The sequence below is a fragment of the Drosophila subobscura genome, chromosome A (genome assembly GCF_008121235.1).
Source record: "Drosophila subobscura isolate 14011-0131.10 chromosome A, UCBerk_Dsub_1.0, whole genome shotgun sequence".
NCBI lineage: Eukaryota > Metazoa > Arthropoda > Insecta > Diptera > Drosophilidae > Drosophila > Drosophila subobscura.
The window spans coordinates 12241328-12254401 of record NC_048530.1 but is presented as its reverse complement, the minus strand read 5'-3'; the positions used below and the strand labels follow the sequence as shown (position 1 = coordinate 12254401).

Sequence of the window (13074 nt, the reverse complement as noted above, 5' to 3'; positions counted from 1 at the left end):
CAGTTTACCTTAAGAGGATTTTCAACGCCTCCTCTGCTAATAATAAGGACACACAAAAGCACACAACACACTCCCCGCTCCGCCCACTTCTCGTGGGCCTCACCTCACCTCCTTGCAATCCCCGCCCACGACAGAGACAAATATGAAACAAGAAAGAAATACACGAATTTGTTGGTCAAAACGGTAACGAAAGCCTAGATACCCTTTAGGGCGATTAGTTGTAGCTGAACTTTTACTTGAAACAAATGCAGCAGAGAGCAACAGTGTCTGTTAAGAGTTAACAGAGCCAGTAACAGAGAGAGAGAGAGAGAGAGAGAGAGGGAGGGGGAGAAACTATGTGGAAGCAAGAGGAGAGTAGAGAACTTCAGCCCGATGGCTTGTGTGTTGATCGCTATGAAATCATCATACCCTCTATTGCAGGGTATTTCGATATGAAAATATGTGGGAATATGACGTGCTGGCGGCTGGAAGATCTCATTCTCATCTCTTGCCCAGCACACAGAACGAGCACAAGGGGGAGTAGAGGAGAGGGGAGGAGAGGAGAGCGACCAAAGCACGCCCTAATTTTGGCTTATTATTAACCAGCTCGCTTGGGTTCCTTCGTCCCTTTTTGGCCATGGGGTTCATTCTCCATGGGTTCCGCTCCCTCTACTCTCGACCTGCCTTCTCCCGTGGAGCGGCACAAAAGCAGAGGGGGGGTGCTGTGTGTGTGTGTGTGTGGGGGCGTGGCCCAGAGTTAACGGCAACAACATCTGTGAAGATGCTGCCAAAAACGCCAGCATAATTATAATAATCATTTCATAATCATATTTTATTTTTATGTTTAGTTCTACCCCCGATCACCCCCTCCAACATGCCGCGCCGGCGAGTCCCCCGCGGGTTTTTCGCTACAAAAACTTTTTTCGAAACAGTTGCCAAAAAAAAAGAAGAAAGGGAAAAAATAGCGCAGGAGTAGGGCCAGGACCAAGAACGGGACCAGCAGCAATGTGGCGCAGTGAGAGAGAGCGCGGGCAGGGGGACAGAGGAGAGGGTGCAACATCGACAGATGTGTTTCTCATTCGATTTTTAATATGCGGCCAATCTAACAGTAATTGGTTTGTTATTGTCTCCCCCGGCAAGGACATGCTAGCAGAACAGAGACAGCACTAGCCTCCGGAGACCAGGGACCAGAGACCAGAGACCGGAGACCGTAGACCGGAGTTCTGCGAAGAGACGAGGACGACGAGGACGACGAGGACGAGCATCCCCTGTTCGTACTCCCTGCTGCGGTAAATATCTATCGTTTATTGTTATTGCTCTTGTTCGCTCTATTGTCCTCTATTGTTCTCAAGAGGAGAGCGGGAGAACAGCTCGACATCCACATGGCACACTCGCACCATACACCCCGCCCCCCGTTGCTCGACCTGTTTGGTTAAATTTATGAAAAATGTTGTTCACACTTTCCGTTTTGCGTACAAAAGGAAGCAAAGAAACGAATCGAAACCGACCTGAGGGGGTGTGAGTGGGCTTATGGCAAAGGGGGCAGGACAGACAGGTTGCCCGTCCGTGGGTTGGTGGGGGGAGTCGACCTTTTGTTGGTGTACCAAATGGGTTACATGGTTGCACATGTTGTGCCTCAGTACTCCTCCTGTTTGCCCATTTGAGCCAGCACAAAAAAACTAACACACCCAAAAAAAGGATAGATGTAACTTTGGAGGGATGGATGGATGGATAAATGGATGCTGGAAGAGCAGATATTTTTACAAAGCCTCAACCAGATTTTAAGAGGATCAAAAAGAGGATAACTGACTGAGTTTTTGGTAGACAAAACAACGGCAAGGAGAACAGAAAGGATATGCACTGGGCTTTTGCATAAGGAAATGATTAGGAGACGTACGTGCAGCAGCACTTCTCGGTTGAATGTGTTACTGCTTGGACTGGTGCATGTAGCTAGCTGCTTGGCAAGGATAAAATGCTGCAAGTGGTTTTCTTCTGCCTACCCAGGATACGGTTCATCAACTCCCCCTCCAACCGCAATGACATTCGTATGAGGCACAGCGAATGCATGCCCAGCCACATGAATGGGTTAAAGTGTTGCCTTGGTCCGGGGGTTCAGGGATGGGTGGATTTTTGTGGGTGTGCGCTTTACACGCACTTAAGCCTCGTCTCGGGACGCATCTGATATCAGATTTGGTCGCTATCGCTATCGCACATGGGTCTGTCTCCGGATTTCTCTGCTCCTCTCTAAACGATTGATGGCAGGCGGCAGTCGTCGTCTGCCCTGTCAGAAATTCGTATCCGTATCCGCATACGGAATCGCATCTACTCGCACCCCAAAAAAAACAAGAGCGAATGACGGGAATCCCTTTGCGATGGGTTGTGTTAGGGGTTCTCCTTGGTGAGGAAATGATAAATTGCGCATTTGGGAGTTTTAAAGGTCAATTTAGGGGTTAGTCCTCCCAGTCTGCAGACCGACTGTCTGTCGGACTGACTGACTGGCAGATAAGCGGACCAGCGAATCGACGGGTTTGGGCTCTAGCCCTTGCTCAGAGACACTTCCGCAGCCCATAAACAGCGACACTTCAAAGTTAACTCGCACAATAAAAAATCCGTGTACGAGTTCCGTTCCTCCTGGTGTGCCCAAGCGCTTTCGGAGTGTCGAATGGCGAATGTCGCAACAGCGTGGTTGGCACTTGAGCGATCCAAGGGGAAAGGAGTGGTCTCTGGAGTGTAGAGTGTAGCATGGAGCATGGAGTGCTGTGGAGTGCTGCCTCGAATTTGCTTATGGGATCTGTCTAGTGCGGCGCCTGTTGACTTTCTAGTTGGCATTTATATTAATGGCTCGGGTTCGAGCTAGAGTTCGAGTTCGGGTTTCTCCTTGCACTCATTTTTTCAGTTCCCCTTTCGATTGTTAGCTCCTGGCGCGTGCCTCTGTTGAGGGATATGCGGGGCTTGATTTAGGGCCACGGTTAGGGCCCCTCGGGGTTGCTCTGCACAAAACAGGTAAATGCACACGGCAATCATATGGGCAGAACATTTAAGCACTCGTCAACTCGTTTGCATCATTTGCAGCTTTCAAGTAGTGATTGGAAAATCATCTTTGTGTCTTTTCAGAGTGAAAAGTTGGTAACATTCCGATTCCCATTCCATAAGAAAGTTCTGCAGACAGTTTCGGAGTACTCCAATTACTTGAATGGGCGCCAGCTTTGTCACGTTGCGGCTTGTGATTAGTTTTTAGTTCCACCTTTGCAAGGACAACCTCCGTAAAGCCATCCGCTGTGTGTTCCCACGTTCCAGTACTCCACGGTGAGTATTTGGTCCTCTTTTCCTTTCTTTTTTTTGCACGAATTTGTATGATTATTATGTTCCCAAAATGGGATTATACATTTTGTTGTAAGCTCGTTAGGTCGCTATGTTCGAATGGGAATGGGAATGAGAGTTTCCGCGCTTTTCTTTTGCTGGGCCCATGTCCAGGCCCAGGCCGAGAGCATTTTTCTCATGTCAAATGCACACCATTCACGCGTGTCGGGGGCGGTGAAGCGGCGAATTAAGATATTTACGGGAACAAAACCATTGACGCAGGCAGCAAGCGGCAGCCAGGTCCCGTCCCCCCGGTCTGTCCTGTACCTTGCCTCTTCCGCTGATGCTGACGCTGATGCTGCTGCTGATGCTGCTGCTGCATCATGATAAGCGGTACGTCCAAGGGGCGGGGCTGCAACCCAAGCTGCTGCAGAAACGGAAACGCAAGACCTGGTCTCTGACATCTCTTCAGGAACACGCGTGTAGAGTTGCCAGGTTGCGCTTATCACAGCAGCCCAGGCGACAACTGTGGCGGGGTGACGGTGACAGTGACGGGGCCATGGCACGGGACGAATGTCCCACGTGCCACGTGCGGCCACGTGACCGGGGCTACAAACTTTACACGTGCCCCCAGAACGTTCTACAACCCAAACCCATCCAATGTCATGGTTTTTGGATTAGACTCAGGATGAGGAAGTGGCTACGGGCGTGGGCGTGGCACTTGCTCAGCATTTTCGGAGGGAGCGTGCAATGCAGGCAGGCCAGAGATGCCATTCGCAAGCCAATTTTCAAAATTGATAAGCAAATTTCCAAACAGATAAGTACGACATCGGAGCCTCTTTTTTTCTTTAGGCCATCAAGTGGCCCAATCGACCGAGGTGCAAGCCCCGCACGACGCGAACATGCAGAAAAGAAATACCAAAGTTGGACCAATATTCGAGAAAAATTAGAGCTAAACACAACTGAAAGATCTAAGCATCCAAAAGTACACAAAATAAAACTAAAAGTCAAAACGAGGAAGGGAATTTGTCCCTTGGTGTCCTTGTCCTTGGTGAGTCACGATTCCCATCGTGAATCTTATATGGCTCTTATTTACCATGGTGGAAATGTGTTCAGAAAAGCTTAACTCGGGGCACATTTAAACATAAGGATCCAACAAGGGGCTGGATCGATTCAATGTAATTTCTTTGCATTCTTAGCTCTACCTTTACCTCTATAATTATTTGGAGAGCAATTGTAAGATATTCCTTCCAGATTGGGGGAGAGCATAATAAATGGATGGATGGATAGAGTGAACAGTTGAAGCAAGACACGGAGAATGCAGAATTGTCTTATCAATCCATCTTATCAATCCACTGTTTGGGAAATTCGGCGAATCGAATGAAAGTGCTCGGACGACATCAAATCACGGCTACTGCTGCATCAATCCCATTCGTTGCCAGCTCCAGCTAGATCTGTGGAAGCTGTGGATCTGTGTATCAAGCCGTTTAGATGGAACCCCATGCTCAAGGGCTCAGGGATACACTCAATCATAGCATGCAAACAGAGACGGGTTTTCCCTATTTCGGTTAGGGCTAACAAGTTAGGGTAAAAATCAGAGACCGCAGGCGACAGGCGGAGAGGCAGAGAGACAGCCACCATAAAAACATATGACACCATATTCTGATGAGTTGCGCCGCGCGTTTTGGCACGCCAAATTATGCACAAAATAGATGGCTGTGTTGACACTTTCCAGGGCAGGGAAGACAGGGCAGGGGAAGACAGGGCACACGACCCACACTACACGGTGCTATACACACGGAGGATGGACTCGCTGACAGCGCCGCAGAGCCCGGACCAGAGCCGGCGGCCCTAATCGGACTTGTCATGTGCGCATCACAACAGCAATCACAGAGCTTGGGTCGTCGGGTATAGGGGTGGGACGGGGCGAACAAAGCCAAAAATACGGGACTGAAAGAATAACCTTCACAAATTTTTTAACTAGCATCAATTGGGTTTGTAATTTGAGACGTAACTTTGTGGCCCTGCCCTGGACCCGAGACCCGGTAACGGGAACGGTAACGGGAACAAAGGGGTGGTCGAGCCAAAAGCGATTGCGGTGCCAAATGCGGCAGAGATTGCATGCGGATGAGGGAGCGACTCGACACGACACGACACCACCCTAGGCCTAGGTCAATGTGTCACATGAAATTAGTTGCCTGGAAGAAGCACGAGCGATCCGCAAGAGTTTCGCTTCTGCTCTCCTTTCCAGAAGCATCAGAGCTAAGGAACTATTTGCATTTCGCTTTTAAAAATATTTGTTCTATTAGATTTTCCCATATCGGATCAGATTCAAAATGTCGTCTCTTCAATCTACATTCACACATTTCTCAAAACTGAATAGCGAACTTAAGATTATGGGGAAAATACAATATTGTGTCACAGGCACAGGCACCATAAGGATAAACGTCGCAGAAATTTCTCAGTCACTGAATACGGCAGAAAATGGAACTCTTAGCAATGCTATAAACCCCAAATACTGGTCCAAGTATTGGCGCCATCTTGAGGGCTCGTTGGGTTTAGAACAAGGTTCGTGTCTGTGGTAAATGTAAGGTAAGCTTTGGTGTAGAAAAGTTTATGTAATTGCAACATGTCATAACTTTGCATTTTACTTACTAAAGTATTTGTTAGGAAATTTTTACGCTTATTTTGCTTGTAATTGGTGCCACTAAAGAGGCAGAGGGTAAAAAAACATTAACAAAAAAATAAAACTGAAACTTTTTTTACCAAGAAATCAGAAATCAAAATGAAAAATGATTTTGGTGGTATATAGTATATACACATAAGTATAAGAGAAAGTGGTATACTTATCCAGGACTGCAACCCTTGCTAAGTACACTCAAAAGTTTACTGTTCCTTGCAAAGTGTAATATAAAACCTCAAAACAACTACGAAATCTCTCCCAAGAGTCTTTGGCTGGGAGCTCTCCCGTTTCTGCTTTGAAAATGTGTTTGCTGTCTGAAACAACACAAGCATCTGTGTCCATAGCCCTCAACCGTTCAGTAATTGGTAACGTATCCAAGTAACACTTAAATCGCTTTATTTAAGAACTTTGGGTATCCCTCACTTCTTGCGCTCGTAGCGGAACTCGTAGACCGGTGGCCTATCCGCTGTGGCGGGCTTCAGTTTCTGTGGCTTGATGAGACGCGGCTGCTTGAGCTGCTTCTTCAGCAGAAGCTTCTGCTGGACAATGCTCAGCTCCCGTTCGCGCTGCTCGCGTTTTTTCAGCTCGTTGATGCGCTGCTGCTTGGTGCTATTGGGTGCAAGTGGCTCCTGCGGGATTGAGGGAAAGAGAAGCTACATAAGCCACATGGCCTGTCGAGGGACGGGTGAAACTCACCTTTGTGACCTCCGCCTCCTTGAGGCGCTCGCCCAGTGTCGCTGTGTGTTTTTTGCCCTGCTCGTCGAACGTGTAGTGCTTGTTGGCCTTGGCTGCGTCTATGTCCATCAGTTCGACCTTCAGGCGGTCGATTTTGCGGCGCTCTATGGTACGCTTCATCACCACATACTTGAGATCCTGGGTCTGCATCAGGGCCAGCTGTTCGGGTGTGTGCTCATCTTTGGCCTGCTTCTCGTGGTGCACATCGTCCGAGAGCTTCGAGTTGATCATGTGGTGGTAGAACTCGTCAGGATTCTTGTTCTGGGCCCGCTTATAGAGCAGCTTCAGAGTCTTCTCCTTGCGTTGGGCATCAAGAGCGCGCTTCTTGTAATCTTTCTTTTTCTCGAGCAGGCCCAGGTGCTGGCGTGCGTCTGGCTGGTGGCGCTCGCGATGCACCTTCTGGTTGCTCTTGTTGGCCTTCTTCCATGAGGACATGGCTCCGCTTTATATTTGTTTGTGGCAGCAGTGTTTAAATGGTATTTCAAAATCAAAAACAATTTGTTTACACGAAAACGTGCGTGCAAGCAGTGACCGCGGATCTAATGATAAAATATACCGCACGAACCTCAAAAATATACCATCTCATTTTCAAAATATACCGTAAATCTTAAAACAATTTTTTCGATTTGTTGTTCTACTTAACATCACTAGCTAGTACGGCGGGTTACAACTAAGAAGGTAAATTAAAAAAATTACATTAATCGTTACGTGAGTGGGAATGGAATGTTATGTATGATAAGGAATACGATTTTCTTCAGTTTATTTACGGTATTTTTTTTAACATGTAAGGGTGGTATATTTATGAGGGTATATTTTATCGATATGTCCGCACACGTGCATTTTAAACTTCTGCAGGCAGATAATTCGTTTATTTATTAGATTTTAAAACTAAATACAAGAGTTCACAGAATAGCGCTAGTAGCCAAAATGGTCAAGAAGAAAATTGACAATCGCATACGCGTGATGATCGAGAATGGCGTTAAGCTTGGCCATCGGACGATGTTCATCATCATCGGGGACAAGGCGCGCGACCAAGTGCCCATACTCTACGACATTCTCACCAAGTCCACGGTGAAGGCGCGCCCCACAGTGCTGTGGTGCTACAAGAACAAAGACGAGGCCATATCCAAGTGAGTAGTGGAGCAGTTTATTGTCTTGCAAGTGCCCAACATTCACGTATATGCCGTTCCTTCCTTACAGCCATGGCAAAAAGCGGGCCAAGAAGATTGCCGTGGGCAAGGTGGATGTTAACGAAGCCGATCTGTTCGATTCCTTCCGGGTGGCCACCACCATCCATGGGCGCTACTACTCGGAGACACATGCGGTTCTGGGTCGCACGTATGGCGTGTGCGTGCTGCAGGACTTTGAGGCTCTCACGCCGAACCTGCTGGCACGCACCGTGGAAACGGTCGAGGGCGGCGGCCTAATCATACTGCTGCTGAAATCCCTGCAGTCGCTGAAGCAGCTCTACACCATGAGCATGGATGTGCACAAACGCTTCCGCACCGAGGCCCATCAGACAGTCACCTGTCGCTTCAACGAGCGCCTAATCCTGTCGCTGGCCGACTGCAAGCGCTGCCTGGTGGTCAACGATGACCTGACTGTGCTGCCACTCAGCTCAAAGACCATCAACGTGGAACCAGTGAATGTAAGCACCATTTCCGAATAATTTCACTCAATTGTTGAATCATTTCCCTGATCTTTGCTGTAGCCTGCAAGCGCGGGTCGCTCCGAGAACGAGAGCAGTCTGAGGGAGCTGAAGGAGAGCCTGCTGAATGTGCAGCCAGCTGGCGCCTTGGTTAACCTTTGCAAGACCTACGACCAGGCCAATGCCGTGGCTCAGTTTATTGAGGCGCTGGTGGACAAGCAGCTGAAGCCACCCATGTCCCTGACAGCGGCACGTGGACGCGGCAAATCGGCTGCCCTGGGTCTCTCTATAGCCGCGGCCGTGGCCTTTGGCTATGTGAATGTCTACGTGACCTCGCCGCATCCCGAGAATCTGATCACGCTGTTCGAGTTTGTGCTCAAAGGGTTCGATGCGCTGGAGTATCAGGAGCATGCGGACTACACCATAATCCGGTCGACAAATGCCGACTACAAGAAGGCCATCATACGGATCAATATCACGCGGAGCAGTCGACAGACCATCCAATACATTGCGCCCAGCGATACGCATCTGCTGAATGCCGCCGATCTGCTGCTGATCGATGAGGCTGCGGCCATTCCCCTGCCGCTGGTGAAGAAGATGATCGGCCCCTATCTGGTGTTCATGGCCAGCACCATCAATGGCTACGAGGGCACCGGACGCTCCCTCAGCCTGAAGCTCATCTCGCAGCTGCAGAAGGAAAACAATGCCCGGCCGCCGCTCAAGTTGGATGAATCGATTCGCTACCAGGAGAACGACGACATCGAGCGCTGGCTAATCAATCTGCTCTGCCTGGATGCCAGCACCGTGCCATCCATCAGCTCCGGCTGCCCCACGCCCGATGCCTGTGAGTTGTACTACATTGATCGCGATGCACTCTTCTCCTACCACAAGGCCGCCGAGTCCTTCCTGCATCGCCTCGTCTCCATCTACGTGTCCTCCCACTACAAGAACACCCCCAACGACCTCCAGATGATGAGCGACGCACCCGCGCATCATCTATTCTGCCTGCTGGGTCCCGTGCAGCGTCTCGATCAGCTGCCCGAAATCCTTGTCGTCATCCAGGTGTCTCTGGAAGGGCAGATCTCCTCGAAGAGCATCAGCGAGTCGTTGGGGCGCGGCAAGAAGGCCGCCGGCGACCTCATACCCTGGAACATAGCCGAACAGTATGGCGATGTGGACTTTCCCAAGCTCTGCGGCGTTCGCATTGTGCGCGTGGCCACGCATCCCAATTATCAGCGGATGGGCTATGGCAAGCGGGCCATCCAGCTGCTCAAGGACTACTATGCCGGAAAGCACACAAACCTGGACCTGAGTGGGTCCACAGCCTTCAAGGCTGGTGGCCAAAATGGTGAGCATCAAACGCTTCCACATTGATCTTTCCCGCGATAACATTTCGTTCCGTATCCCCCGTAGGCATTGAGGAGGTGGAGGAGGAGCAGCTGAGTCTCCTGAAGGAGCAGATCCGGCCGAGGAAAAACATTCCCACACTCCTACAGCGCCTGCATGAGCGCACACCGGAGCCGGTGGACTACATTGGCACCTCGTACGGCCTGACGCCGGAGCTCCTGAAGTTCTGGAAGGCCGCCGGCTTTGTGCCCGTGTATCTCAGCCAGAAGGCCAATGAACTGACCGCCGAGCACAGCTGCATTATGCTGCACACGCCCGGGACGACGCCCTGGCTGGGGCTGTACTACCAGGACTTTAGGCGGCGTGTCCTCAAGCTGATGGGCAAGACGTTCCGCGAGTTCGAGACGAAACTCTGCCTGGCACTGCTCAAGAACAAGTCCGCGTCGGAGTCTGGGAGCAAACCCCTGGACAAGCACACACTGGACGTGTTCTTTTTGCCGCACGACCTGAAGCGCCTCGAGAGCTACGCCCGCCAGCAGTCCGAATTCCGTTTGATCCTCGACCTGCTCACAGACATCGCCCAGCTGTACTTCCAGGGCAGGTTTGAGTCCCTGCAGCTGGACCTGGTACAGCAGGGCATCTTGCTGGCATTGGGCGTGCAGGGCAAGACGGTGGACATGCTCGGGCAGGAGCTAAACATGCCGGGCAACCAGCTGCTGGCCAAGTTCTTTGATGCCATGAAGAAGTGCAATCAGTGCTTCCGCTCGATCATCGAACAGCACATCGAGGGGGGCATGCTGCAGGAGGCGGATCTGCCGCGCGGCGAGGACCTGCAGCCCATCAGCCTCTCGCTCGACCAGGAGCTGGACCAGACCGCCCAGAAGCTGAGCAAGCAGCAGCGCAAGGAGCTGAAGCGCCTCAAGGCCGAGCAGCTGGACGAGTTCCTCATCAAAGGCACCGACGAAGACTGGTCCAAGGCGCTGCAAACGAACGGCAGTGGCCCCACCAGCGGCGGCAGCAGTGGCCTCATCTCCGTCAAGAGGTAGGTGCGGGCGTACAATTCCGACTTCCCCTCCCCTTGCAATGGCCAACCCTGACATCTCTTTCTTTTCCCAGTGGTCACCTGAAGAGCGGTCCCATTGAGCAGCTGGAGGATCGGGAGCTGGATGGACCGCAGGCCAAGAAGAAAAAGAAGAGCAATTCAAAACAGAAACGCAGTCTGGGCAAGTCCCTGATCTAGGAGGAGGATTTTAATTGTTGTGGTTTTTTGTAATTACATTTCTTTTTTTTGTAAGTTTCGCTAAAAAAAAATACGCCGAATACATCTAATCGAGGTATGGAAGTTGGTCTTAGATTTTAATGGTATCCTTGGTCTGCTTGGCCGCCTTGGCGGCTGCTCGACGACGATCCGCCAGGTCCTGGTAGCTGGTGCCCGGATCCTTGTGGGTGTTGCGCTCGAAGCGTTTCACCTTGGACTTCTTGCGGTTGACGGCCACCGTTGTGGGCAGCATGTTGTTCTTCTGCAGCAGATGGAAGCGATCCTTCAGCAGATTGCTCTCCGGTTTCACGTTGCGCAAATTGCCGGCCAGATCCTCGGGCATATTCACATCCACATCGGGCTCCTCGAACTTGTGCCGCCCCAGGCGCTTCGGCTCGAATTTCTTTTTCTCCGCCCGCTGCTTGCGACGCTTCTTCAGGTCATTTAGGTCCTCCGCCTCGTCATCCAGTTCATGGCGAATCGATTTGATGCTGCAGGACGAGATCAAATTGAGTAACAAATAAAGCGGAAGGATGGATGGGGTGGGGACGGGGACAAGTGCCTTACCGGATTAGATCTGCTGTCTGTTGCTTGAGCTTCTTTTTGAGCTCCGTTTTGCGCTGCAGCTCCTTCTGCTTGAGCTCCTTGCGACGTGCCTGTTTGCTCTTCTTTGCGTCTCTCTCCACGGCGGCATTGATGGTGCGGTATGCCTTATCGGACGAGTCTGCCTCTTGGGATTCCTCCTGCTCGGATTCCTCCTCTTTCTCATCTTCATCCAAGCCCGCACTCATCTCCATCAGGCGGCGTTCGTCGCGCTGCTCGGGTGTGACTTTGCTAAACATGCTGGTGGTGACGCGCTTCAGATGCTTCTCCTTCTGGATGATGCCCTCCTCGCGCTCCACGACCTGCGACAGCAGCTGCTCGTGCGCCTGCAGTGTTGGATTGTAGCTCATGCCCGGATGTGGAGCGACGAACTTCTTGCCCTTGATGGTCTTGTGGTGCATGCTGGCGTGTGTCTTGACCAGCTTTTTGCCCACATTGCCGGCTATGTGGAGGGCCAGATCGCGGCTGATCCAGCCCTTCTCGTCCTTCAAGCCGGGTATCTTGTCACGGAAGTCTACGTCCTCCCAAATGTCGGTCTCAAAGTTGGTTTTCTTTGCCTTCTTGTCGGCCAGGCGCTGCTCCATCTTCACATAGTACTGGCCCCGATCGCTGTTGGCCTGTCGATGGCGTGGCTTGGTGGGATTGCACACCTCCAACTCGATATTGCGTCCATTCTTCTTTTGCTTTACATGATTGCTGAAAAGGAACGCACAGGCATTCGCATTCGGGTGGATCAATACAACAGAAGCGCATCACCTACCGCTTGACAATGGGATCCTCCACTTTGGATGTGTTCTCCATTGGCTGGAATGTGCGCATGGGCTTCTTGGCATTCAGCTTTCTCTTCTGCTTAATGCTCAGCACAGTAGTGGTCTTCGCCTTCAGTGGTGAGGAGTCCAGCACGAATAGATCCTCATCCTGCTTTTCTGTGAAGGTGCTGCGAGTGCAGGCAGCGTGCAATGGAAAAAGTTGACAAAACTTCCAGATTTCATTTGCCAGAACTCACCCAACGCGCTCCTCCTGGCGCTGATCCTCGAGGAACTGCTCTACATCTTGTATGTCTGTCTTGCGCCAGGCAGATTTGTTTTTCTTCGAAATGCGCTTCTTTTTCGTTCCGGGCTCAACGGCAGTCATGATTAAAGTTTAATGAAAATGAAAACAAATTTAAAGAGTTCGAGCGGCGCACACGTGCAATCTGCTTACGCTGTGCAGCACTGCGTCTGACATGACGAGTCACGTTCACCAACACTGTAACTGCCAGAGCTGCCAGCTGAGCGGCTTGTATCTCAGTGATGCGAAGTAGAAATTTCGTATTATTTTGCAATCAAAATCAGCCAATTTTGTATAGAATCAAATGATGATTCGAGTCAAATTAAATTTTTAAAGCTGAGATTCATAACCAGCTGGTAATATAAAACAGAAGATCAAACTTGAGAAAAATGATTTAAGATTTACGGTATATTTACAGTATATTTTGAAAATGAATGTATATTTCCGAGGGTCTGTCGGTATATGCTATTG

At 50.5% G+C, this 13074-nt stretch overlaps 3 protein-coding genes across 4 annotated transcripts; 1 reads left to right on the top strand and 2 right to left on the bottom strand.

Annotated features, from left to right (window-relative positions):
- Nucleotides 1-6341: 6341 nt before the first annotated feature.
- On the bottom strand, nt 6342-7244 carry LOC117889631 (probable U3 small nucleolar RNA-associated protein 11). Its single transcript, XM_034794088.1, has 2 exons — nt 6659-7244; nt 6342-6591 (listed from the first exon to the last, which is right to left on the bottom strand). The coding sequence occupies exons 1-2, from the start codon at nt 7130-7132 to the stop codon at nt 6382-6384; spliced, it is 684 nt and encodes a 227-aa protein (XP_034649979.1). The 5' UTR covers nt 7133-7244; the 3' UTR covers nt 6342-6381.
- A 281-nt stretch (nt 7245-7525) lies between these two features.
- Nucleotides 7526-10953, top strand: LOC117889619 (RNA cytidine acetyltransferase). 2 transcript variants are annotated; one of them, XM_034794053.1, is made up of 5 exons: nt 7526-7827; nt 7898-8345; nt 8409-9693; nt 9759-10734; nt 10809-10953. In XM_034794053.1, the coding sequence occupies exons 1-5, from the start codon at nt 7625-7627 to the stop codon at nt 10930-10932; spliced, it is 3036 nt and encodes a 1011-aa protein (XP_034649944.1). In that variant the 5' UTR covers nt 7526-7624; the 3' UTR covers nt 10933-10953. The 2 variants fall into 2 exon arrangements, with proteins under 2 accessions (XP_034649944.1, XP_034649955.1); XM_034794064.1 differs by having other exon boundaries at nt 9759-10738; nt 10809-10938.
- Nucleotides 10954-10983: 30 nt separating this feature from the next.
- LOC117889624 (ribosome biogenesis protein NOP53) lies at nt 10984-12784 on the bottom strand. The gene is made up of 4 exons (XM_034794075.1): nt 12560-12784; nt 12314-12490; nt 11518-12249; nt 10984-11441 (listed from the first exon to the last, which is right to left on the bottom strand). The coding sequence occupies exons 1-4, from the start codon at nt 12685-12687 to the stop codon at nt 11042-11044; spliced, it is 1437 nt and encodes a 478-aa protein (XP_034649966.1). The 5' UTR covers nt 12688-12784; the 3' UTR covers nt 10984-11041.
- Between the last annotated feature and the right edge of the window lie 290 nt (nt 12785-13074).

What these genes read in the sequence shown, in the direction of transcription:
- LOC117889631 (XM_034794088.1), bottom strand. Translation starts at nt 7,132, where the DNA reads ATGTCCTCATGGAAGAAGGCCAACAAGAGCAACCAGAAGGTGCATCGC. An exon ending in AGGAGGCGGAGGTCACAAAG is followed by an intron (nt 6,592 to 6,658) that starts GTGAGTTTCACC and finishes TCAATCCCGCAG; the next exon opens with GAGCCACTTGCACCCAATAG.
- LOC117889619 (XM_034794053.1), top strand. Translation starts at nt 7,625, where the DNA reads ATGGTCAAGAAGAAAATTGACAATCGCATACGCGTGATGATCGAGAAT. An exon ending in AAAGACGAGGCCATATCCAA is followed by an intron (nt 7,828 to 7,897) that starts GTGAGTAGTGGA and finishes CCTTCCTTACAG; the next exon opens with CCATGGCAAAAAGCGGGCCA. An exon ending in CAAGGCTGGTGGCCAAAATG is followed by an intron (nt 9,694 to 9,758) that starts GTGAGCATCAAA and finishes TATCCCCCGTAG; the next exon opens with GCATTGAGGAGGTGGAGGAG.
- LOC117889624 (XM_034794075.1), bottom strand. Translation starts at nt 12,687, where the DNA reads ATGACTGCCGTTGAGCCCGGAACGAAAAAGAAGCGCATTTCGAAGAAA. An exon ending in GAGGATCCCATTGTCAAGCG is followed by an intron (nt 12,250 to 12,313) that starts GTAGGTGATGCG and finishes GTTCCTTTTCAG; the next exon opens with CAATCATGTAAAGCAAAAGA. An exon ending in CAGACAGCAGATCTAATCCG is followed by an intron (nt 11,442 to 11,517) that starts GTAAGGCACTTG and finishes CTCGTCCTGCAG; the next exon opens with CATCAAATCGATTCGCCATG.